General features: G+C 45.1%; 1 protein-coding gene across 2 annotated transcripts in view; it reads right to left on the bottom strand.

Annotated features, from left to right (window-relative positions):
- The window catches only part of CFAP92 (cilia and flagella associated protein 92 (putative)), a 219,372-nt gene that overhangs the window by 25,068 nt on the left and 167,093 nt on the right, over positions 1–27,211 (bottom strand). For both annotated transcript variants that reach the window (XM_086938984.1, XM_086938985.1), the window contains exons 15-16: positions 10,714–10,867; positions 9,589–9,812 (exon numbers count right to left, since the gene is read on the bottom strand). In XM_086938984.1, coding sequence (XP_086795110.1) covers positions 9,589–9,812; positions 10,714–10,867 — 378 coding nt within the window. The remainder of the gene's footprint in view (positions 1–9,588; positions 9,813–10,713; positions 10,868–27,211) is intronic.

Raw genomic sequence — 27,211 nt, 5'->3', positions numbered from 1 at the left:
CAAACAATTCAATCATGATAATTGTACATAACATTACAAGTGTTACTAGTAGTACTGATGTCACTCCTATCTATTGTGAGCCTCTATGCTATAGAGAGGGTAAACAGACAAAATATCGACTACAAAATATCGAATGGACATAATATCGAGTACAAAATATAGGCTGGACAGAATATCAAATGGACAGAATATAGACATCAAAAATATCGTTTTGAAGATAAGTAATGTAATATTGAATTTTAAAATATAGATAGTCAAAATATCGAAGTACATAATATAGGTTAATAAAAATATTGAACATTTAATAATCTCGATTTTTTATAGTGTATTTTATGTGTTAAAAGTGTTTATGTTATAATGTAATTTAATTAATGAATTTATTGTTATTTAAATTTTGCGTAATTTAATTCTGTAGCGGGTTGTGGGTTTATAGGGGAATAGGGTGGGAAGTAATTTAATTATAATGAATTAAATATGTAAATGTATTTATTGGTATTTGTTTATAATTAAATGTTAAATAATTTTTATTTGGTAATTAATTAAATTTTAATTGCCAATTAATTGTATTTAATTGATTAATTGATAATTATGTTAATTTAACTAATCTAATTTCTGTAGCGGGTTGTGGGTTCATAGGGTAGTAGGGTGGGAAGTAATTTAATTATAATTAATTAAATATGTTAATTTATGCAGTGTTATTTATTTATAATTATTGTTAAATAATTTTTATTTGGTAATTAATTAAATTTTTTATTGCCAATTAATTTTAGTTAATTGATTAATTGATAATTATGTTAATTTAACTAATCTAATTTCTGTAGCGGGTTGTGGGTTCATAGGGGAATAGGGTGAGAAGTAATTTAATCCTAATTAGTGAAATATGTTAATTTTTTGGGTGTATTTATTAGATTTTAATTGTTAAGTAACTTTTTAATTACTAATTAGTTAATTGTTAATTTGTAATTAATTAGTATTAAAAGATAACTAATTGTAATGATTAAATTAAATTAGTATTTGTAATTAATTAATTATTATATTATATTAAATTGGTAATTACTTTTAATTAATTTTTGTATAGATGTTAATATATATATATATATATATATATATATATATAAATATATATATATTCACTGAAAAAACCATAGGTTATAGACCATATATAGTTAGGAATTAGCATTTACAAAACCTTATTTTACTCACACAAAACCATTGAAATTCGCATATATAGTTAGTTGCACTAACTATATGTCGCGCATCCGCAATCCACTGCTGATCATGTCACATATTACATCATTCATGACATGGTCAGTGACATCACTGATGACATCACTGATGACATCTCAAATGACATCACTGATGACATCACTGATGACATCTCAAATGACATCACTGATCACATCACTGATGATATCATTCATGTGATAATACGATGAACCTCTTCAGACTCTAATATAACCTTAGATACACTCAGTGTAAACAGACACTCACAGACTGTCACTCATCCATGGAGTTACTCACACACCTAGTCAGTCATGCAAAGAATCAATCACACCTCCATTTCCCCAACTATACAGTTATACACACCTTACTTATTCAAACATATACTAACACATATTTACTCTCTTATACAATCCCTGATACAAGTTCACAATGATCCATACAGCCACTCACACATTCACTGGCTCTTATGCACAGTTATTTATATATGTCAACTCTCACATGTACTGTGTTTTACATATGTACTTACTTTGACATGTAGCACTGAGATATCCATTCACTCACCAATACACTCATGCACACAGTCAACCGCCCATACAGCTGTTTCCACATGCACTTTTGAACCCATACATCTAGTGAATCAACTGTTCACACATCTATGCACAGAGTCATACACCTCCCAGCCACCCACACACACACTCAGTCTCCCATACAAATACTTGGGCAACCAATCAATAACCCATATAGTTACTCATATAGCTACTGATCAACACATGCAGCAGTTTACAGAACAACAGACATAATGATGCACAAATTAAGACAGTTTAGTCACTAACCCATGCACTCAGTGAGACACATTTAATCACTCACTCATACAGTCAGTCATGCACCTACTAAAGCCTTCATCCAGACACTTATACATCCACTCATTCTTCAATATGTAAGACATATTTTAACTTTACAGAAACATACAGTCACTGGATGTTGTCATCAGTGATGTCATCAGTGATATCATTTGAGATGTCATCAGTGATGTCATCAGTGATGTCACTGACCATGTCATGAATGATGTAATATGTGACATGATCAGCAGTGGATTGCGGGTGCGCGATATATAGTTAGTGCAACTAACTATATATGCGAATTTCAATGGTTTTGTGTGAGTAAAATAAGGTTTTGTAAATGCTAATTCCTAACTATATATGATCTATAACCTATGGTTTTTTCAGTGAATTTTCAAGGTTTTGTAAATGCTAATTCCTAACTATATATGGTCTATAACCTATGTTTTTTTTAGTGAATTTCAATGGTTTTTTAATAGCAAATATCAAAAGCTGTAAAATGTATTCTTCTTTTAAAGAAAAAATATATTTATATGTATTTAATATAATTTTTTTATGTATATACATTTTTTGAGGGAACGAATTTATCAACTATCATGCTGAAGAAGAGTGTGGGGGAAAAAAAACAAAGAGGAGGACTAAGAGGAAAGAACAATCAGTTCAAAAATACAATTGCTTTAAAGCATGAAGTGCTTTTCCACACATTTACATTTAAATAACCCATATTAGAACATACAAAATATCTACAGAGGAGACGGTGTACATTGAATTTTAGACTCTTCATTGGTACCTACATGTTGGTACTTACATCACCCACACAACACAACAGCTCTATTCAGAGCTACCCTACCTCAAAGCACTCTAAAATATTATTTTACTATTTCCCTTGGTTTTCCCCTTGTTACGCTTTCCGGAACGCTACCCGGTGCGCGGACCGGGCGCTAACCGTGCGAAAATTTGGAAAAAAATGGGTTTTTTTTACATATATGGGCCTCCTCAGCCACCCTCAGAAAACCTAGGGGGTCAGGATATGTCTCCCGTGCCCCCTTATACCCATTCCCAACATTGTTTATCCTCCATCTTGTGACTAAATTCGTCCGAAACACAAGATGGTGGACTCCCGTTACGCTACCTGTGAGCTACCCGGTTCGCGTACCGGGTAGCGCTTCCACCGCGAAAAATCGAAAAAAAATGTATTTAATTTTTTTGCCCCGCGGGGCCCTTTAATAGCCCCCACATCAATCCTAGGGTGTCAGGAGGGGTCTACCTTGCCCCTTTCATTCATTTCCCCCTTCGTTTCTTTCCACCTCTTGTCTCTCGATCCTACCGAGAGACAAGATGGCGGCCGCTCCGGACTGTTTAGAATGTTGAGAGTCACCGGAGAGCCAATCCGCTTCTCCTCGCGAAGTTCCGTTACGCGTCTGGTACGCGAACCGGGGCGCTAACCGGGACGCTGTCACAAATATATATATTTTTTTAACATTCATTTCTCAAAATCCACTGGAGCACATATCTTGAGACATAGCAAAGGCACATTGGGCTACCAGTCCCTACAATTTTGCCAAGTTTTGTGGAAATCCATTCAGCCGTTCGAGCTAAAAGTGAGTCCAACCGCCCTATGGAAAACTCAATGTTAAAAACACGTTTTGGGACCCCCCTTTTTTCTCGGCCCCCGCTTGACGAACCCCCCCCCCAAACTTTCAGGGGACGCTCAGAAACAAAATGTGCCATTTTCCTGAAAATTTCAGCCAATTCCGTCCATCAACGCCAAAGTTATTCAACATAGAAATTTCAGAAATCCCTATTCAAAAAATCCTAACTATATATACCTACTGGCGACCGCCAGTAGGTAATATATAACATTTCTATGGCAAAATGAAACCCCTCATTTTGTTCCTTTGCAAATTAAATGTTTTAAGTGTTAACACTTTATTCCAATCAAGATGACTTCAGGTGTGCCATACTTTTGTCATAAGTAAGACTGTTAGCGCTCTAGTTGTTCTTTAGAACACTCTGGGACATTCTGTCACTGGGCTATAGTTGGGCTACATCTGGCTGATATTTGGGCTACATTTGTTTTTTTTGTCTCTGGTGGCCATCTTTGGGCTACATTGGGCTACATTTGGGCTCTAACATATATATAGCCCAATGTAGCCCAATATATATTTTTCAAAGTTAATTTTCGTAAAAACCACTGGAGCATATATCTTGAGACATAGCAAAGACACATCGGGCTACCAGTCCCTACAATTTTGCCAAGTTTTGTGGAAATCCATTCAGCCGTTCGAGCTAAAAGTGAGTCCAACCGCCCTATGGAAAACTCAATGTTAAAAACACGTTTTGGGACCCCCCTTTTTTCTCGGCCCCCGCTTGATGAAACCCCCCCAAACTTCCAGGGGACGCTCAGAAACAAAATGTGCCATTTTCCTGAAAATTTCAGCAAATTCCGTCCGTCAACGCCAAAGTTATTCAACATAGAATTTTCAAAAATCCCTATTCAAAAAAATCCTAACTATATATACCTACTGGCGACCGCCAGTAGGTAATATATATATATATATATATATATATATATATATATATATATATATATATATATATATATATATATTTTAAATAATATGTGAAGTATCTACTTTCCCTACTGTTGCACTCACTGGAGTGGGAATAGTAATTTTTAACCCTACGCTATCCAACGCTTTCCCTACTGTTGCACTCTCTGGAGTGGGAATAGTAATTTTTACCCCTATGCTATCCAACCCTTTCCCTACTGTTGCACTCTCTGGAGTGGGAATAGTAATTTTTACCCCTACGCTACCCAACACTTTCCCTACTGTTGCACTCTCTGGAGTGGGAATAGTAATTTTTACCTCTAGGCTATCCAATGCCATATCTACTGTTGCACTCTCTGGAGTGGGAATAGTAATTTTACACTTCCGCTATCCTACGGTAATAATATTGGATATTTTTTTATTTATATTATGTTACTATATATATATGTTTTTTATACCTTTAATTAATTATTTAATTATTATAAGGTAATTTAACTATTTTTAAGTATATTTTAGTAAATAATTTTGAATATTAATTTAATTTAACATTGTTTTTCATAAAGTCGATATTTTTACAAACTATATTTTTGTAAACGATGTTTTTTACTCGATATTTTTGTACTTACCTGTTTGCAGATACAAAGTCGATATTCTGTCTGTCGATATTTTTTTTCTGATATTTTTGGTAGTCGATATTATGTCCCTCGATATTATGTCAGTGATCCCAATCTACACAGTGTTTTGGAATACCTTAATAGTGTATGTTAGGAAATCATGATTACTGCATCCATAGATGCACCTCTGAGGGTACAGCTATCTTTTTTTCAGGTTGAAGGTTGGGGGCAGTAGGCCTGCATCTTAGCAGTGCCCCATGATGACTTTGGGCATATGTGAACATCTCACAGAGTTCAGAATGGTTGCGGTTTAAATAATAAAACAGCAGGCTAATCAAAGTGTGTTAAAGGTGTAGGACAGTGTTTTAATTAGACTGAATCTGAAGAGTCATCTCGGCGAGCAAAGAAAATAAAACAATGCCTCTTGTTCTGAATTTGTGCGACCCTGGAACTAACTGTGTAGACTACCGGGCAATTCAAAAAGTACAAAGGCCCTGTAAAGAATATCAAAATGCATGAGTCCATGAAGGACTGTTCTTTACTTCATATTGAAAAATTCTTAACAGTACAATATGATAAGAGCCAACGTATTTTGCTCCCACAACAAAAAGAGCTTCTTCAAGGTTGAAATCATTGTATGGCAAAGTGTAGCCGCAAGGTCATATACAGTGATGGTCCAGGTTCTGGTCACAGTCGTACTTGTAGGTGTAACATATCAGCCATGTCACATAAACATTACGTGTGTTTTGCCATAAGTGTGATTGGTGGGTTTGCTGTGCCAGCAACAAGAGTCTACAAGAAGTTCCATGCTTTTTAGCTCAGAAGAGCAAAATGCATTGGCTATTATCATATTGTACTGTGAAGAATTGTGATGCGAAATAAAGAAAAAACTTTCATAGATTTGGATTTTTCTTTGCAGAACCTTTGGACTCTTTAAATTAACTTTACGGCAGTGTTTACATTGACTACTGCTGCCTCTCCCTATCACCTTTCATTGCATTTTTTGGTTGTTTACAACCGACTCAAGGAGGTGAGCAATAATTAAAGAAAAAGAGGAATATTTTTAGGATAGTGTGGTTGAATAGGGTATGGTCGTTTACTTTTTTGTTTGTTAAAAATGTGCATGTATTCCGTTGTTTATCTTATGGAATACCTTCAGCTTCAGGTTCTGGTGGAAAGGCACAGACAAATGGCCCGACCATTCCTAAGAATTGTATTTCCTGCAAGTGGATCTATGCATAACACCATAGTCCATATAAATCGCAGACTGTTTAGCGCCTAACTGCTTTCAAACCTGCTAGCTAACGTTCTGTAATATAACCTCTCCTATCAAACAGTATTTAATGCAAGAAAACTCTCATGAGATCTACTGCTAACACAGATAATAGTCATGTCTTCTCTGAACAGTGTTGAGAAGCGTTCAATGCATTGGTATGTGAAACTTCATGTCTCTGAGATATAAGTTATTTGTAATTAAGTCGCTGCCAAAAAGCAAGGGTTGGGTATCCTGCAAGGTTATCCCTTAGACTAAAACACCCTGAAAGCAATAATTTGTAGATTAAAAGTCCAAGACTGGTAACTGCGTCTACAATGAAATGGAGGTGCATAACAATGGAACTGAGGGAGCATCTTCGTTGGTTATATTGGGCCCTCCATGACTTAAAAAACAGGTGAAAGAATAAGACAGTCTTGAATTGGTAGAACAGAAAAAAGTGCCACAAATAAGATGGATGACTGAGATCTCTGATGAACATGATGCAAACTACACAGAAGGGTTTATCAATCGGCCATCTTAACAGCAACCAAGACTTAGGGCCACCTGTACATAGCTTTTTTGTTGTCCCATCCGGCTGTATTCACAGAATCGGGCCATTTGTGACCGGAAAAATGCCATTTTGTATGTAAAGAACCCTATTTTGCGATTCGTAACCTATTACAGAATTGCAAAGTGGGTTATCAATTTTGAATTAGGAAGAGGCGTGTTAAGGGCGATCCTTTCTAACATCAACTTGCATCGTCATGCACAGATGTTTTGCAACCAAACTGTGGTTGCGAAACGTTCGCATTTTACCTCCTACTTCAAGTCGTTAGTAACCCAGTCGCAAACAAGTAGGCGTCCCCAGGGGACCCCTTCCCCTTTGTGAATGGTTTCAAAAACGATTTTTAAGAGCAGGCAGTGGTCCAAGGGTCCACTGCCTGCTCTTAAAAAATGAAACTGATACGTTTAATTTTGTTTTTGAAACGCATCCTGTTTTCCTATAAGGAAAACGGGTAGCATTTACAAAAAAAAGCAAAAACAGACATGGTAGTCTGCTGTCCCTAGCTGACCACCATCCGTGGGTTTTTAGCGATTGCCAATTGGTAGTAAATTGCCACCTACCTCATGAATAATGACAACGTAGTTCAATTGTGAGCCTATTAGGAATCGCTAAATGTGTAAAGGACACATTTGTACATAGGGGCTTGCGATTTCCGAATTGCGAATCGCAAAATTCGCTATTAGGAACTCACAAAATAAAACCTACATACCTGTGACCCTTAGGTGCTAAACCCAACAAATTGAACAAAACACACAAACAAATGAAATATAGAAAGGCCCAGATTTACTCAGGTTTGTGCAGGTATTCATGCGATGCTGTGCAATGTGCTGCACCCATGCTGCTTTTAATGGTAAGTAAATGAACATAATGATTTGCTTCACATTGCACCACTCAAACACACGTACACAAATGTAGCAAAAATACCCCAGAAATCTTAAACATGTTTAACATTTTCAAAGTACTCTCCAGACCACATAGTTAAACAATACCATAAAAAAGCCAACAGCCCTGTGATAATCTCTATTTTTTTCGCATGGAGGGCCAGATGTACGAAACATTTTTACTGGTTGCAAATGACCCATCTGGCTTTTTGCGAAAGGAAAAATGCATTTTGCCATGTACAGAAGGCAAAATGCGACTCTAATTTGTCTGTCCCTTCCTAATACAGAATAGCACTGGTATGCATGAATGTTTTGCGACTATGAATGCCGTCGAAGAAATTAACAGTTACCATCAACTTCAAGGGCTGCATTATAAAAACAAATATTGCTTTAATTAAAAAGCAATCACAGATATGGTGGTCTGCTGACCCAAGCAGCCCACCATCCCTGTGATTGGAGCCATTCACAGAAGGTCGCAAATTGCAACCTGCCTCATGAATATTGTTGGGGCAGGTCCATTTGCGATCCACTGCGAATCGCTAACAGTGTCTAAAACACTGTTGTACATTGCAGTTTGTGATTTCCTAATAACAAATGCTTAAAATTTGCGATGAGAAAATTGCAAATACGGGATTTTGTACATCTGGCCACGAACATCACAAGATTCTGTGAATTCACTGTGTGCAAATACTTGATGATCGTTTGTTAATATTATAATCAAATAATAAAAACCTGTGAATTTATCATGACTCAAATAGAGCCCATATTGCATGTTGTCTTGTATAAGGTCATTTTTTACCAAATCTAGCCGCTGACGTAACAAATCTCATCAAGGCATCCCTCTTACAGATTTGTCCCAAGCCCTTTCAACAATGAAGATGTGACCCTCATATATAAAACACGACATTGACTCCACTAGCCAATATAAAACTTAGGAAATGCCAGGAAATATTATAAAGATAGGCAATAACAAGAACATTTAGAGCAAAATCACATTCTTCATGGTAAGCAGTGAAGTTTCGGATTGATGAAGTGGACAGAAACTACTCGGGAACACCGGAGAAAACAGTTTTTCGGTGACCTGGATGAAGGCAAGTAAGCCATCCTCAATCTTTTAGCTACGTACAAGGGACCATAAAATCCATATTCATAATGTTTCTCTTTCACTCATTATGCACTCTCCTTCTGTTTTATTCCTGTTTTCATCTTCCTTTGTTCACTGTTGTTCTCTTTTTTCTATTCCCAATTTCTCTTTCTACTCTGCATTTTAATTCTCTTCAATACCTTCTAATTGATTCCTAAAACTGCATCTTGCTCCAATATAATCTCGAATTATCTACTATTATAGAAGTCACACTGTTCTTGCTCTCTTTGCTTCTGCATCCCTTCGGCTTACTCATCTCAGTGTATTGTATATAAATCCATAGCATCGCATCCAACGCATTTTCAAAGCCTTCCCTTATTTTAAGCTTTTATAGGAGCTACTTAAACTCCCATATTTCCTCTCTTTGTAGCCTTTTCTGCCTTTTCTTTAGCTTTTTTGTTCTGCACTTAGGCTGTACTAAGTACTTGCTTCTATCTAAATCTCACTCACTGCTGCTTCCAAATAGCAGTACTTGGGTTAAAAATATTAAAAATAGTTTTTGTTTCTGTTGTACCTTTAGGATCATGTCAGGTAGACGCAGAGAGAGTTTTTCTGGTTTGTCTTTTAGCAGTCCTGATAATTTACTCAACTGGTCACTGGCCTTAAGTCCCTTTTCAACTAGTTCAGCTTCAGTGGAGCACCGGTACATTTTCATCTTGGTGTCATCGGCTCCAGCATTGTCTTTACATTTCGAGAGCTCCAGTTTGTCTTGTACTTTTTCATCTCCAAAAGTTTCCCCTAAAGAAATTAAAACACCAAACGGAAAATAAAGATTAGAAGAAAAATATAGCATTCTAAGAACCAGTTTTTGTGCGTTCTCGAAGATTAAGAAAACTAGGAGTGGGCAAAGTTCGTGGAGTTGCAAACTAGGAGTAAAAGGCCCAGGGAGTGAGGGCTATTATTTTTTTCTGTTTTTCAGTAACAAAATTCAGAGACAAACAAATTACAGGTCTGGTGGAAGGCCGTCAATACTGCTATGAAGGTAGTTCCTATCAAGGTAGAGCGATACCTGCCGGACCTGCCATGATCAATAAATTTAAGCCGCGGTCCATGCAGGTAAGAGCAGTGGGGTGGTGGGCCGGGTAGGGGGTTTCGACAGATGACCATGAGAGAAAGTCTTTTATTTATTTAATTTTCCCTTGTGGTCGTCTGTAGAATCCCCCCCCCCCCAAAAAACGACCTCACCGCACTTACCTGCACAGGCCGCTCCTGCTAAATCTGGTGGCCGAATATTCTTTAGAGTGGGAGGCCTATTGTCCTCTGCACCATTGCGGACGGAGTACCATCTGCCAACCCTTAAATGTGGTCAATGTCATATCTACCACAATATACACCATCCCCAAAATGCGTTGTTTCTATACCCCGGGGACTTTATTTTACGTTGTAGAATTAGTGGTTATTAAAAAAAAAGGTCCCAGCAGCTAGGGCAGTTATGACGTAATTGTATTTGGGGAGTTAAACTTCACTTATTTAAATTGTTGCTGATGCGCCCTCTGTTTCCATTGTGTTTTATTGGGGATTTATTTAATCTTATTGTGTGTAAGAACTGTATTTTTACATTTTGAATATATACTTTATGAGCTAAACAGAGAAACATAAAACCTTGGTGATCTTCACCTACACATGAAAGATTTCTTACCAGGCACATGAGTTGTTATTGGGTGTGGTATATCAAAGAAACCTGACGCCTTCTTGTAAAGGTCAAAATCGAGGTGGCGGTGCATCCAATTCCATCTATCACGCTTTAGGGTAGGTTTCAAGATATTTGCATGCAAAACATTCTCCTTCCATTTCTACATAGAAAATTATTGGAAAACAGTGTGTCAGTCATAAATGTTACATGCAGTAAAGCAAGGTAACTACAAAAGTGCAAACTGTACCCAGGAACGCACTGGATATAGTTACCTAGGACATATGAGCTGAAGTCCCCACTGGGGTGTAATAGAAGCTAACCCTCATACATGCACTGGATACAGGTACTTATTGGAGAAGCTCCGACCCTGGGCATTAAACATTGGACAGAAATCCTTTCCTTGTCTTATAAAGTTGCTTATGATTTGTCATTTGGTTTATTTATTTAGTTACTTACCTTCTGTAACGTTTGTTCGACGTGCGCTCTATCTTCTGTAGATTTTTTTACGTCAACCTTTCTTTTATGCTCACACTGAGGGGTTTCTTTATATACAGTGTTGCATTGCTGGGGTGAAACAGCGATGCAACACTTTTCAGTGCACCATCCTTGCTACACCATGGATGCGACCTATTTCTGTACGGCGTTCCATGGCACAAGGATATACAGATATGTCAGGAATCCTGACATATCTGTCGGCGCAAAAATGGTGCATTTCTGGAGTGAGTCTGGAAACAGACGCAACTCCAGCAATGTGTCGTTTCACATGGGGCAAGCCCCACGTGAAAAGGCCTGTGTCGCCCCTTACGCCTGCTTCAATCAGGGGTAAGTATTTGACGCAGTGACGCTGTAGAAGTGGCACCGTGAAATCTTATAGATTTTACTGCGTCACTTCTAGGATGCTTTTATGCATCGGAACGTCCACCCTGCACACTTTATGCCTGTCACAGGTATAATGTAGAACAGGGGTTTACAAAGTGACGCATATGCCTAAATGCGTCACTTTGTAAATATGGCGCAGTAAGGTGCATTTTTCATGCCGCCCCAGAGGCCCTCAATCTGGAAGTTTTTCAGTCCGTTGCATCCAATCAATCAATCAGGGGTTGGTAAAATGCAACTACTCATCCAACGGGTCTCAAGGCGCTGGGTGGGGGGAGCAGCTCCCGGACGTTCACTGTGATTCGTCCACAAGCCAGGTCTTGAGGTCTTTCATGAACTTGGAGAGTGTTGGTGTCTGTCGGAGGTGGTCCATGCCTTGGCCACTAGGAAGGAGAAGGTACGACCTCCTGTTCTGGTCTTCTTGATGCACTGCACTGTAGCAAGGGGGAGCTGGGCTGAGTGGAGGGATCTTTGGAGTGCGTGGAACGAGAGGCGGGGGTTCAGATAAGCCGGCTTACTGTTGTGGAGGGCTTTGTGGACGTGGTGAGAAGCTTGAAAGTGATTCTCTCCTCGATGAGGATCCAATGTAGGGTCCGCAGGTGTTGGGTGATGTGGCAGTGGCGAGGTAGGTTGAGGACTAGTCTGGCGGAGGCATTCTGGATGTTCTGGAGTTTGCAGGTGAGGTTCTTGTTGATCCTGGCATAGAGTGCGTTGCCGTCATTTAATCTGCTGCTGATGAGAGCGTGGGGACGGTTTTCCTGTGCTTGGGGGGGACTCTAGTTGAAGGTCTTGCGTAGGAGACAGAGGGTGTGGAACCAGGAGGAGGAGACGGCATTGATTTAGCAGTCCATTTTGAGTTTGGAGTCCAGGAAGATTCCGAGGTTGCATTTGTGGTCAGTGGGCAAAGGTGAGTTCCCGAGGGCAGGGGACCACCAGGTGTTGGTCCAGGTGTCGGGGTGAGGGCCCATGATGAGTACTTGGTTTTGCATGTGTTGAGTTGGATGCAGCTGTTCTTCATCCATCTGGTGACAGCTTCCATTCCTTTTGAAAGTTGTGTTTGGAGATGTTGGGTTTGTTGGATGGGGAGAGGATGAGATAGAGTGTCATCTGTGTAGGATACAATGTTGAGTCCGTGGGATCTTACGATGGGTGCCAGAGGGCCATGTAGACGTTGAACAAGGTGGGGCTGATTCTTGGGGAACTCCCTAGGTGGTCGGTGTGGGATCTGAGAGGAAGGGTGGGAGTCTGACCCACTGCGTTCTGCCGTATAGGAATGAGCGGATTCAGTTGAGGGCCTTTGTTCAAGATTCCTGCGTCGTGTAGTCTGCTGACTAGGGTGCGGTGAGAGACTGTGTCGAAGGCTGCGGAGAGGTCCAGGAGGATGAGGGCCACAGCCTCTCCTCTGTCTAGGAGGTAGCGGATGTTGTCTGTCGCAGCAAGGGCTGTTTCGGTGCTGTTGCTTTTCCTGAAACCTGATTGGGAGGAATCGAGGATGTTGGCGGTCTGGAAGGAGCGGTTGATAATTCGTCAAAGCTAGCTGGTAGATGTGGTGGGGGCAGAGGTCCGTGGGGGCACCGAAGTGGGTTGACTTCGTAGTCTTCAGGATGCAGTCCAGCTGTCAAGTGTAGGCTGCGTGGTGTAGGGCGTGGTGGGAGTAGGTTACAGGTATGGGTTGCTGTCTTCGAAGTTGTCATAGATGGTCTTGATTTTGTGATGGAAGAAGGCGCTGAGTCTGTCGCAGAGGTCTGGGAGGAGGGGATGCCGGTTGTCTCACTGTTGGGTTGGGTGAACTCTTTAATGATGCCGAAGAGTTCCTTGCTATCGTGTGCGTGGGCGGAGAGTCTGTCCTGGAGTGCTTTCTTCCTTGTGTATCTGATGAGCTTGTGGTGGTTGGCGGTGAATGCTTTGAAGTTCTCAAGGTCTGCTGTGGTTTAGGAATTCCTCCATATCTTTTCGAGGCATCTGCAGGTTCGTCTCGATTCTCTGAATTCATGGGAGAACCAGTTTGCTCTCTTGGTGTGTGGGTGGTAGTTTTCTTGAGCGGGTCCCGTCCATGGGTGTTCGAAGGTATGGCTGAAGGTGATGGAGTTTCCTGCTGTGAAGATAGGGTCGAGGGTGTGTCCTGCTGAGTGCGTTGGTTTTGGGATGATCTGTTTGAGTCCGATGTTGAGGCGGTTGTCCATGAGGGAGGAGAAGTAGGGATCTTGAAGGTTGTCAAGTTGGAAGGTGAGGTCTCCCAGGAAGGTGTAGTCAGTGGAGGTGATGGTTTGTGGGGAGGTGATGGAGTTGGAAAAGGGTGCACAGAGTCCGGGGGTCTAGAGAAGAGGGTGCCTCAGAGAGTGGTGGTCGGGTTGGCCTGTATCTTGAAGTGGAGGTGTTCCAGCCGGTCTGTGGGCCCCTTCGGTGTGGGTGCTTAGTAGGAGGTTGGATTTATGAGCGATGGCAATACCTCCTCCGGGGAGGTTGGGGCGGTACTCCTGGGTGATCTTGTAGCTTTCAGGATCGGTAATCGCGACGTCGGGTCCTGAGGCGGTGTTCGTCCAGGTTTCCGTGAGGTAGGGGACATCTGGGGAGGTGCTTTTGAGAAGGTCTCAGATTTCTGTGGCATGTCTGTGGAGGGAGCGGCCATTAAGGAGGATACATTGCAGGGTTTGGGGTGTGGTAGAGTTATGGCAGGTGGGTTGGAGTGGCTCCTGGGTCTCGGTGAAGGAGAAGGAGTGGTGACAGTGGCGGCAGGTGAAAGGTCCGTGGGTACGGATGGGTGAAGACCGCTTGCAGTTGTTGTCCAGGCCGGTGTTGAGTGCGTAGAGGGCCAAGGAGCTGTAGTGCTGGCAGGCTGAGGGATCAGGGTTCCTGGAGCGGCCCGGTGCAGATGGGCCTGCCATTTGCGCCAGCGACGCGCCCACTGGGCTGGGCCGCACAGCAGCCTCCATTAAGTAGGGGCCGAGGAAGAGGGCAGAATAGGTAGGAGGCGAGAGTGGGAACACGCGGGAGTAGCTGCAGGAGCAGCCGCAGCTAAACACAGAAAAGGAGCAGGAAAGAGAAGAGGGGGAAAAGGTGAGAAAACCAGGAACAAGGAAAAGGCAAAGAGGCAATAAAAAGGAAAGAAAAAAATACAGATTCAGAAGGCAAGAATAAGGAAAGTAGAATCAGCAGAATCGAAGCAGAGGAGCACAGGAGCGGAGATGAGCAGGAAGAGGCACAGGAGCCTCGAACACCAAACTAGCAGCGCTGGGGACAGGCACATGTTGGTGGAGCTGCATGAGGGGAAGAGCAATATCCTGACCAGGAGGTCAGAGGTCTTGCTCACCCTGTCGCGCAGCAGCCGCCATTGGGTAGGGGTCAGGGGGAGGCCCGGACAGCTGAGCAATATTCTGACCAGGAGGTCAGAGGTCCAACTAACTTTAGGAGGCACAACGCGACACTGTCATCAAAGCTGTGTTGATGTCTATGATGCAGTCATGCTAAATGATTTTAAGTGCACTAGTGCTAGTGGCCACATACAATCTGATTTCTGCACTGATTGACAGCAAGGACGCAACAGAGGAAAGTATAAAAAGAATTTAACAGATTCACAGCCATTCTGAGAGAAGGGAGGTCGGAGGCTGTAAGGAATCTATGGGAGCTGGATCCTCCATCAAAAAAACTTTACCAAAGGAAAGTAACTTGTCCGTCTAATTTATTTATTTATTATTTATTTATTTATTTAGTAGTTTGTAGAGCGCTCAGCTACCTCCGACGGAGGTGTCCCAGCGCTGAAGACATTATCTCGAAAGGGTCAGAGGGATGTGGAAGGGAGAGGGTGAATTAGATCAGGGAAAAAAGCCAGGTCTTGAGTTTTTTCCGGAATAGAGGTTCTGACGTCAGAAATCTCAGCTCCATGGGCAGCTGGTTCCATAGTTTGGATGTGGCCACTGCAAAGGCCCTTCCTCCCGTCCGTGCCAGGCGGAAACGGGGGCAGATCATGAGGCGGAGATGGTTGGATCTGAGGTTTCGTGGTGCTTGTGAGAACCTCATTCTGCGACGTAGGTAGGTAGGGCCTCGATCATTGAGAGCTCTAAAAGCCAGGGTCAAGGCTTTAAATTGAATGCGCAGTCTCACTGGGAGCCAGTGAAGCTTGATCAAATGGGGTGAAATGGAATGTCGGTAGGGGACACTGCAAAACAGCCTAGCCGCTGCGTTCTGGACTCTCTGTAGTTGGTTAATGAGGTAAGCAGGGGCACCTGCATACAGACTGTTTGCGAAGTCCAGGTGAGTGGTAATGAGGGCGTGGACTACTGTTTTACGAGAGTCTAGCGGCAGGTTGGGGATGATTTTTTTTTATCATGCGTAGCTTTCCGAAGCAAGATGAGGTGACTTTATTAATTTGAGTCTTACAGGAGAGGGTAGTGTCAAACTGGAAGCCTAGGTTACGGGCAGCTTGGACTGGTTCCGGGGGAGGGTTGAGTTCAGTCGGCCACCAGAGATTGGAAGGTGTGGGCGATTTCTGATTAAAAAATAGGACTTCAGTCTTATCTGTATTAAGCTTTAGGTTATTGGCAGACATCCAGGAGGCGATATTCAGCATGCAATGGCGAAATTTGTTGAATGATTTTTCGGAGTGGTCTTTGAAAGAGAACACCAGTTGGGTGTCGTTGGCGTAAAAGGTTACTTTGACGCCCCAGGATTCAACCACTTTTGCCAGTGGTTTCAGATACACATTGAAAAGGAGCGGACTAAGGGCAGAACCTTGCGGAACGCCCCAAATCAATGTTTTTTTGGAGGAAAGAAAGGGGCCCAGCATCACCTGTTGGAATCTTTTCGTAAGAAAAGATTTTACCCACGTGAGGGGAGATCCGCTGACACCTACCTCTTGCAGGCAGGCAAGTAGTTTGTCATGGGAGATGGTGTCAAATGCTGCGGATAGATCGAGGAGGACCAGCATGGCCTCCTCTCCCCTATCCGTGCATTCTCGAATCGATTCGGATACCTCAAGCAGAGCCGACTCAGTACTATAGTCCGGTCTGAATACTGATTGGGTATCATGGAACAAAGAGTTTAATTCTAGGTAGTTGGATAGTTGCTCTTGTACCGCTTTCTCAAGTACCTTAGCGAGCTTGGGTAGGAGTGAGATTGGTCGGTAATTGCTTAGGCAGGTAGGATCAATGCCAGCTTTTTTTTGGATTAGAATTAGCATTGCGTGTTTCCAGGCAGAGGGGACAACACCAGAGACTAATGGATCAAGGTTCTTACAGATGCCTTAAATAAACAATTCCCAAAGCATACCTACAGAAGGTGGGCCAAGTACAGGCACCAAGGCACACAAGAACCACTGCAGAACAGTCCTTCCAAAAAGAGATGTACCCCTTCTCTCTATGTCCAAGCAATGAAGCTTTACAAAGGAATGCACAGATGACCAAGTAGCTGCTTCACACATTTTGCGCAAACGGTCCCTACTCAGCATATGAGAGGTAGTAGCAACTTCTCTAGTTCAGCGAACCCTGACACATGCAGGTGACACCTTGGCTGCAAGCTTGCAATGTTAATGTTAATGTTATTTGAATTTATATAGCGTGCAGCTGCCCCAGCAAAGAGGTGTCCCCGCGCTGCCAGCATCAGACGGAACCAAGAGGCAGGGAACCAACCGGAAGACACACAACCAACAGACGGGTAATCAGTTTAACTGTGAGAAAAATGCATCTAGAAATGATTTGCTTGGATACAAACCTACCTTAATTATTACTCTCATTACCAATGGCTATGATATCATCAACCCTAAATGTACTTACTATGTATGGCTCTCAATCGGAGCATCTAGGATTAATACCAGATCTAAATCTAGTTATTCACTGTAAAAATGCAACTGTGGGAAATCAAAACAGTTTCCCACTGTTGTTACATAACCCGGTATTTTTTAAAGAGCGAACTAATCACTCCAATGGGTCTCAACCCACTGGGGGCCTTCAGGAATATTAAGCGAGCTATTGCTTAGAGTCACATGGCGCTGGGCCATGTTGCCACTGGCACCGGGGATCAAGCCATAAGCCCCGTGCTCCAGAATCAGCGGCCCAAGGTAAGAATTGTCAACTGGAACTAATCAGTCATTTACTTCAAAACGGCCTTAAACTTTTGCAACTTTGCGACATGTGCTGTATACAACACAAGGGACAATTTTCCTTTACTGTCATCCCACGGATACTAAAACGAGAGCTCAACAGTCACAGCCCAGGCAAGCATGCTGTCATCTTGTGACATCAATGTTCAAGCTGGGTAATCCAGTCAGCATGAGGCAGTTTCATCCACACACCAGGGGAAGCTGGTTAAAGCATCCGCTTTGTATTTCAATTAATGCACTGCCCCACCACTGCAAAGCATTCATTGTAATCTGGCACACTGTTTATTTTTGTGACTGGCACACCTTCATACAGATGCAAACCTCAACAGTGCGCCTTCTAAATAATATGGGCCCAGGACATTGCAGCATGTTGTCACCACATGCTCCTGACTAAAACCAGTGTGAGCACAAAGGCTGCAGTTTGAGTTTTCCAGAGGAAGTCAGTGCGAGAAGCATATGTTCATCCAACGCTGACATGGAATTCCAATGCTGACATGGAATTCCAACGCTGACATGGAATCAACGTATGTAGGCAGCACCCCGCACGGTACCAATGTGATGAAGGAATGGACAGAGTCAGTGGCATTCACCTGCATGATGCTCAATGGAGGACCCAATGTGGTGAAGGAATGTCTGGATTACTTACCGTTAATCTTTATTACTCCTATTCTTCCTTACTCTACCCAGACTGACTGTTTTTTTTTTTTTGAAGACGTTTATTATTGTAAAAGAAAAAGTGCAGTACATATAGCAGAGCCTACAACCCTGCGGGCCGGCTGCAAGAAATCCGTGAATTGTATAGGCATAGGGTTACAGGGGAAGGCATTACGCATCATCTCATTCTTTGTCTGGCGTGCTTCTTCACTGGCGGATTATGTATACGCTTCACATTTCGCACACGTTCTGTTCCATAATTGACGTCTCATTTTACATTTTTCTATAATTCAACCAGTAACTTTTCAACATAAAACAGGGATGATCATATCAGTATGTCCCAGTGTGTCTGTGTTGCCAGTGCCGTGCCACATATCATCTGTGCGCACGGCACCAACGTCCCATCAACATGTTAGACATGCGCCAGCGGCGCATCAGTGAAATGTGGGGTCTATAGCTCGCGTGTGTGAGTAGCTGTGAAGCTGGTGTGGGACAGGTTCGGTGGGCGGTGGCATCCCCCCGTTCGTCGGTTCAGTGTACGGCGTGCGTGGCAGACACAAGTGTCGCCCCTGTTGCATATTCGGTGGGTGGCACCCATTCCCGTGTTCCTTGCCGAGTGTCCAGTCAGTGGCGCTTGACCGCCGCTGTGTGGCGGTGGGTGTTCACGCAACTGGTAAGCACAGGAGTGCGAAATCTTTAACTTGGGGTTACGTGGGGGGGGTCGGACATGAGGGGGGAGGGGGGGGGAAAGTGTACTCTTGTGGGACACCCCCGCGCCGCACGGCCACCAGCTGCTGCGTGTGCCCCTTGCCTGCCCTCTGCCTCGCTGCTGCCTCGTTTGCCGGTTGCCGGCTGCCTCCGCTGCGGTTGTTTTTGCCCTTGTTTTGTCGAGAATTTGTGCCCGTTTTGTTTAATTTTCATTTTGCCCTTGTTTTGTCGAGAATTTGTGCCTGTTCTGTTTAATTTTTATTTTCCCCGTGTTTTGGTTCTCCTTCCTTGTTGTCCGCCTACCTCGCCGCCCTCCGCCCTCCCTTCCCGCCACCGCCGCTTTTCCCCGCCCCTTTTTCTATTCTGTACCCTCCCCGCTCCCGCCTCCCAGCTGCTCCGCCCACCCGCGCACTTCGCCTTAAATGGCGACCGTGCGAACGCGCAGCGGTCACGCCGATTGTGCGCCGAAGGCGCGCCAAAGGTAAGCCCGTCTACGACCGTCCGCGCCTGGACCGCGCCCAGTGCCAGGACCCCTGGCCCTCGAGGACCCCAACCGACCCGCCTGACGTACTCCACCGCCACCCTCACCGCTCTCAACACCGGCCGACTCCCAGAATGCCATCAAGCCACTCCACGACGTACCCACGGACCTTTCTGCTGCCACGCCTGCAAGTTCACCTGCATCCGGACCAGCCTCGCACCAGCACCCACCAAGCTGAACACCAGCAGCACCCACCTCAAGTGCATCCTGCACAACACCCGCTCCGTCCACAGACACGCCATCGAACTCTGGAACCTCCTCGACACCACAGCTCCAGACGTTGCCTTCCTCACGGAGACCTGGATGAACGCCTCTTCAGCACCCGACATCGCCATCGCCATCCCAGAGGGCTACAAGATCGTCCGGAGGGACCGAAACGCCAACCAGATGGGAGGAGGCATCGCCATCATCCACAGGAGCACCATCCGTCTCACGACCAGCACCGACAACACCCTGACCACCGCCGAACACCTGCATTTCCAGATCCACACCAACCCGAACACCACCCTCAGAGGCACCCTGATCTACCGACCCCCTGGACCACGCACGCAATTCAGCGAGGACATCGCCGACTTCGTCAGCCCGCATGCCCTCCCCTCCGCTGACTACATCCTCCTGGGAGACCTCAACTTCCATCTGGAGAACAACAACGACCGCAACACCAGCACCCTGCTCGACAACCTCGCCAACCTGGGACTCAAGCAACTGGTGTCCACCCCCACCCACCTCGCTGGACACACACTCGACGCAGTCTTCTCTTCCAGCACAGACATCGACTTCAGCCACGCCACAGAGCTTCAATGGACGGACCACAGCTGCGTCCACTTCACCTTCAAGAAAACGACGACCCACCAACACCGGCAACAGGCCGCCCGCAGAAGCTGGAACAAGATCACAGCAGACCAGCTCGCCACCTCCCTGAGCCAGCACCCTCCTGCCAGCTCAGCGAACCCCAGCCAGGCCGCCGACAACCTCACGAAGTGGATCAGCAACTGCGCGGACGAACTCGCCCCACTGAGGACCCCGCCTAGCAGACCCGGCAGCAAGAAAGCCCCATGGTTCACCGACGAACTCAAGAGCTCCAAGAAGAACTGCTGAGCCCTCGAGAAAGTCTGGAGAAGGGAACCGACACCGGACAACAGGACCTCCTTCAAACTTGCCACCCGGAAACACCACCAGCTGATCCGCGCCGCCAAGAAAACAGCATTCAAGGACCGGTTGGACAACAACGCACACAACTGCAAGGAACTCTTCAACATCGTGAAAGAGCTTTCCAACCCCAGCGCAGGAAACAACGACATCACCCCATCGCAAGACCTCTGCAACTCCCTCGCTTCATACTTCCACAACAAGATCGCGGACATACACAACAGCTTCAACAACCAACCAACGCACACCATGACCGAGCAACCACCCCCCACCACCACCCTCCACGCCTGGGCCCCGATCAGCACCGAAGACACCATCCGCACGATGAACTCCATCCACTCCGGATCACCGACCGACCCCTGCCCTCACCACGTCTTCAACAAGGCCGACGCTGTCATCGCACCCCACCTGCGAGACATCATCAACACATCCTTCGACACCACCATCTTCCCTGAGAGCTGGAAACACGCCGAACTCAGCGCTCTACTCAAGAAACCAACAGCGGACCCCACCGACCTCAAGAATTACCGCCCCATCTCGCTCCTCCCGTTTCCAGCCAAAGTCATCGAGAAGACCGTCAACAAGCAGATGGCCGCTTTCCTCGAGACGAACGGATCCCTCGACCCCTCACAGTCCGGCTTCCGAGCCAACCACAGCACCGAGACCGCCCTCATCGCCGCCACCGATGACATCCGAGCCCTGATGGACAATGGAGAAACAGCGGCCCTCATCCTCCTAGACCTCTCCGCGGCATTCGACACGGTCTGCCACCGCACCCTAGTACGGCGCCTCAGCAACATCGGAATCCAGGACAAGGCGCTGGAATGGATCATCTCCTTCCTCGACGGAAGAACACAGAGAGTCCGCCTACCACCGTACAAGTCAGAGGCCTCCGAAGTCATCTGCGGCGTCCCCCAAGGATCATCTCTGAGCCCCACCCTCTTCAACGTCTACATGAGCCCCCTCGCGGCCATCGTACGCAAACACAACCTCAGCATAATCTCCTACGCCGACGACACCCAGCTGATCCTCTCCCTGACCAACGACCCCGCCGCCGCCAGAGCCAACCTGCACGAAGGGATGAAAGAGGTAGCCGAATGGATGACGACCAGCCGCCTGAAACTGAACTCGGACAAGACGGAGGTCCTCATCCTGGGCTCCTCTCCCTCCGCCTGGGACGACTCCTGGTGGCCTCCCGCCCTGGGCACCGCACCCAAACCAACAGACCATGCATGCAACCTGGGCTTCATCCTGGACTCCTCCCTCTCCATGACCAGGCAAGTCAACAACATCTCCTCGGCGTGCTTCAACATCCTACGCATGCTACGGAAGATCTTCTGGTGGATCCCCACCGAGACCAGGAAGACCGTCACCCAGGCCCTCGTCACCAGCCGACTGGACTACGGCAACGCCCTCTACGCCGGTACCACCGCCAAGCTCCAGAAGAGACTCCAGCGGATCCAGAACGCCTCAGCCAGACTCATCCTCGACATCCCACGAACCAGCCACATCTCCGGACATCTGAGAGACCTTCACTGGCTCCCCGTCAACAAAAGAATCACCTTCCGCCTCCTCACCCACGCACACAAAGCCCTACACGACCAAGGCCCGAGCTACCTCAACAGCCGAGTCAACTTCTACGCTCCCAAACGCCACCTCCGATCAGCCAACCACGCCCTCGCCGCCGTCCCCCGCATCCGAAGAGCGACTACAGGAGGAAGGTCCTTCTCCTACCTGGCCGCCAAGACCTGGAACTCCCTCCCTCCCGACCTGCGCCTGACCCAAGACCACCTCTCCTTCAGGAAGAAGCTGAAGACCTGGCTGTTCGAGCAGTAGCGCCCCCCCCCCCCCCAGCGCCTTGAGACCCTACGGGTATGTAGCGCGCTTTATAAGTGTCACTGATTGATTGATTGATTACTCGTGGGGGCTGGGTCAGGGCAAAGTTGCTAAGATCCGTGTTCGGGCTGTTGTGTGGTGGAGGGTCCTCGTGTGTGTGCGGCTGATTGTTGGTCGTGGCTTGAGCGTCGGGGGGAGTCAGTGCTACCTACATTGAGGGGGGGGGGGCCAACGCGGCGCGTGGTCCTGCCTAAGGTGTCGCCGCTCGTGGGGCGCCTATCCTTCTCAGCTGTCTCTGCGTGAGCCCCCTGGCCTCGCCTTCCTCCCGCAGGGACCCCAGGATATCATTCCAAACTTGTGCGATCGGGAACTGCCTCAAACCCGCTATCTCTTCACTTCGCAGTGCCGTGCCCTCTGCTCTGGCCCAGTTGAGAAAGGATGTGTACCAGTGTGCGGGGGTTGGTGGTTCTCTACTTTTCCAGTGTTTGGTGAGCAGGCGCTTGGCCGTGATAAGGCCTAGGTCCCAGAACCGGGCTAGTGTTTTATTTTGTTTAGTTCTCTTGTATAGCCCAAGAACGCATGCCTCCCACGTGTTGGGTAGCCCCGGGCCTGTGCTGTGCGTCAGGAGCGATGTCACCTCTACCCAGACTGACTGTTGATGGAAAGTCAGGGATACTGCAGGTGGAAAGGGGTGATCGGAACATGCAGGTATGCATCTTGGAGATAGATCTTGGTTAGAGAATCTCGAACTCTTAGCAATGAATCACCTTCTGTAGAGTATCCATCTTGAAGCGCACTATGGGACTATCAGAATTGAGAAAACAGAGATCGATAATTATTCGATAATGTACGGAGGGTTTCCTTACCAGGAAAACATAAGAGTAACATCATGTTCTGTTCCCCTGAGGGAGAACAGGAATACTGTATTTTTTCTCGATTAAGGTGATAATGCTCTCCCAAAGAGAATCTCTCATCTCGGGATCCACTGGCAATGGCGTGTTCATAAAATGGGGATCTGGAAACCGGGGCGACACACCTTGATGGAGTAACCCAGTGAAATTATACAAAGGACCAACCTGCCTGAAGTTTCTCCAGGTTTGTTGAATAGGAAGAAGTCTGCCACCAACCAGAATTTCCAAATTTCAGGGACCTTACGTTTGTCCTCCTCTACCTCCTGGTTTTGACGAAGGGGCATTAGAGTGTTTTGACTTAAATTGGTTCTCTTCTTTCTATAACCCTCACATCTTTGTTTCTTATTATCAGAAGATTTTAGCTTTGACCAAAAAGGTTGTGTATGCTTCTGGGATTTAAATGAATTACTAAGCACCTCTTCTAACTCCTCCCCAAACAAACAATTTCCACTATAGGGCATCCCTAGCAAACACCCCCTCTAGGCAGCATCAGCCTTCCAACTACTCAGATATAAAAGAAGTAAAGCAGCTATTGCTCTGGCAGAAGACAATGCTGAGACCCTTAAATTATTCTACATCTGATCTGACAAATATCTTGCCTGCACTTCTATCTTTCCCAACAACTGCAATAAATCTTTGCTCTGCTGTAGACTTGAGTAAGGCGCTTGAAATACTTTAACTACCGAAGGAGAGGTGTGGCCTGCATAGATGTCTGACCCCAAGCAAGACTAAGGCCTGATTGCGACTGCTTCAGAGCACCCTCTACCTTCTTCTCAATGGGATCAGGAAAACACACATCCTCCGAAAGCAGGGAGGGCTTCTTAGTAATACTTGTGAGGAGGGGGTCAATGTCTAGGGCCTTCGGAAGGTCAGTGTCTCCTCTGAGAATAGATTCTACCCATGAAACTAAGTATTGATACTCAATCAGATATTGTCAACTCTCTTTTCAAAAGGTTCAAGACTGCTGGAATGATAGGGACCCTGGGTAGGAACGGTCTGTGAAATTGCCTAAACTAGTCACTGCTAGTCCCAGGTTGTTCTTCCTCCATAGTTTAGTGGATACATATGTGATAATAGGCTTTCTACCCTCCCTTTGAATATTTTTTCCGCTTGGTGTAGAGGAACCTGCAGAAAAAACTGCTTTCTCTTCTTCATAATCCAGTGTCTCTCAGGATGAGACAGATGAAGGAGGGAAGATTGAAAACCTGGTCTTCCCAGATAAAGAGGAAGAACTTGAAGCAGGAGAAGCCACCAGCTTCTGATGGTGTGAAGCTTCAAACAAGGACTCCACTATTCTTTGTAGGTCCACATCTGAAAGCACCAGAGACCTTGCTCTGGTTCTTCTTGAAACCTTTCTGTGTAGGTACTTATCACCAAGAGATGGTGGAGAAACGTGATGAGTCTTATGCAAAGTTTCCTCATGGTTGTAAAGACTTATGAGCAACAGGCACAAACCTGGACTCCTAGACCCCACCTTACATAGTGCAAGGAGCCTAACAGAGGGCATCCAGGAAAAGCTAAGCAAAGTAAAGCACAAAGTTCCCCAGGAAAGGCTGAGAAGGAAGAGTGTGAAAGTGTATAAGGAAAGCCAAGAGGGGAGGAAAAAGGGGGAATCCCCTCTTGGGAACTAGAACCCTCACACACCCAGCAAGCTAGGTGTCATGCTTCATCATATGGGTCCTGCTCCTCGTCAGACTGGCGCTGCAATGTCCGACGAGCACCCGCGAAGGGGCTCTTTAGCGGAGATCTTTTGTTCCTGCCATATGGTGCATGCGTGTGAGAGGGCAAAAAAGTGTAGTCGTGAGAAGGTGGTGGTGATTAAAAAAGATTGGTCAGTCCACAAGGATTTTTATTAACGTGGCTGACTCCCTTGGTTAAAATGGTGGGAGGGGAGATAGAGCGCTTTGGTAGTTTCAGGCAGAACTATCTACAACCCTCTGGTGTGGTCAACATGTTTCATGCTAAACTAGCAATTCTTCAGGACCATGGTGACTAGTACTACACAGTGAAATATAGAGCTTGTATACAACCTTAACTTGGTTGGTCTGTGATGCAGGCCAATTGGTCCTGCTTCGAATAATGCGACCTAAAGGTTGGGAGAACCCATAAGGATCACTGTCAGTATTATTCTCCTCTACAAAATAGGTGCATTTCCCTATAATCCATCCAGGAAAAGTGCCTGGCAATTTGTTTTTAATTAAAAGCAATACAAAAATAATAGTAGTAACATTGTGAGTTGGATAAATTAAAAACACATTGTGGTTGAACTTTAACCAATACTTATTTCCTTTAGAGTCATTGTTCATCCTCACTACTGCTTCCTTACTCTATCTCTTTTTTCAGGCAAGCAACCAATCCAAGAAAGCGTATTAAAACTGCTAGATTCAAAGCTATTACACCTCCTGAAAGTATCAGGAGTCAGATACAGAAAGAGCATGTCAGGTCACAGGTAAGGGAGGTTGGTCTCCTGACCGTTGCAGGAACAAAGGAGCTGCCCTAAGCGGTCCCAATTAGCAACACTGGCAGAAGGTGGTCCCCGGTACCGCCATCTGTCTAATGCCCGTAGCACCGATCCTATGCCCACATGCATCAAAGTCAATTGCATTCGCAAACGGTGTGAATCGTAATTTTCGGCCGTTTGCGAATGCAATGGACTCATTTGGAATGCATCATGTATTTCGCAATTTTAGGAATCGCAACCATGTTGCAATTTCTAAAATTGCGATTGCATTTAAGAAATCGCAATTTCAGATTTCTTAAATGCAATGCATGATTATTTTTAAATTGCGAATTCGCAATTTGGAAGGGGTAAATTAGCATGAAGTTGAACTTCATGCTAATTTACCGAAAACTTTCAAATATGCACTAGTTGCATATTTGAAAGTTTTAATTTACACACACACATGTCCTTGGGTCATGTGTGTGTGTAAATTGCACTTAAAGTTAAATTCCAGGGGTGTAGGGAGGGGTTCTTTGGACCCCCCCCTGCACCCTTGAAATTGCATTCACATTTTGCGATTCGCAAAATGAAATTCGCAAAATGTGAATGCCTTCCCATTCATTCCTATGGGCCTTTTGGCCCATAGGAATCAACGGGAAGGGTTTCCTTAATTGCGATTCGCAAATTGTGAATCACAATTAAGGAAAAATACCGAATCGCAATTAAAAATGTGAATTTTTCATGCATTGCTGTTTGCGATTTCTAAATTGCGAATCCTTAATTTTCGCAGTTTAGGAATCGCAAACGGCAACAATGATGCATGTGGCCGCTAGTGCTACCCACTCACCACCGAGTAGAGTAGGGGCAATCAAACATGCAGGCCCAGCAAGTACCAAACCACACTACACTGCACCACATAGACAAGTAAAAAATGGGTCCAGTGATTGTTGGTAAACTTACCAACTGCACTGCATAAATAAAGTGAAAAATGGGCCAATGCATTGTCAGTAATCATGCAGGCCCACCTTCACTGCAGTAATGAAGTATAATAACTCTCTCAACAATGAAAAAGAAAAGGGAAGGACAACTCCTTATCTCAGAAGTCGATTTTGAAAGGGAGGCACATGCACTCACCTACTAAAGGAAAGCGCCCGAGCAGCATTCCCAGAAAGACCAAATAGGAAGTGCAAAAGTGAAAAAAAAACACAGGAAGTGGGAGAAGAGGTTTATTGGTAAACTCCTTTGGGTGTTATAGAAAGCAAAGAAAGCTTTAGCAAAGGGTTGAAGGTGGCTGT

Source organism: Lissotriton vulgaris, chromosome 9 (genome assembly GCF_964263255.1).
Source record: "Lissotriton vulgaris chromosome 9, aLisVul1.2, whole genome shotgun sequence".
Classification (NCBI taxonomy): Eukaryota; Metazoa; Chordata; class Amphibia; order Caudata; family Salamandridae; genus Lissotriton; species Lissotriton vulgaris.
The sequence above is the reverse complement of the archived record's forward strand: the minus strand, read 5'-3'. Positions and strand labels throughout refer to the sequence as shown.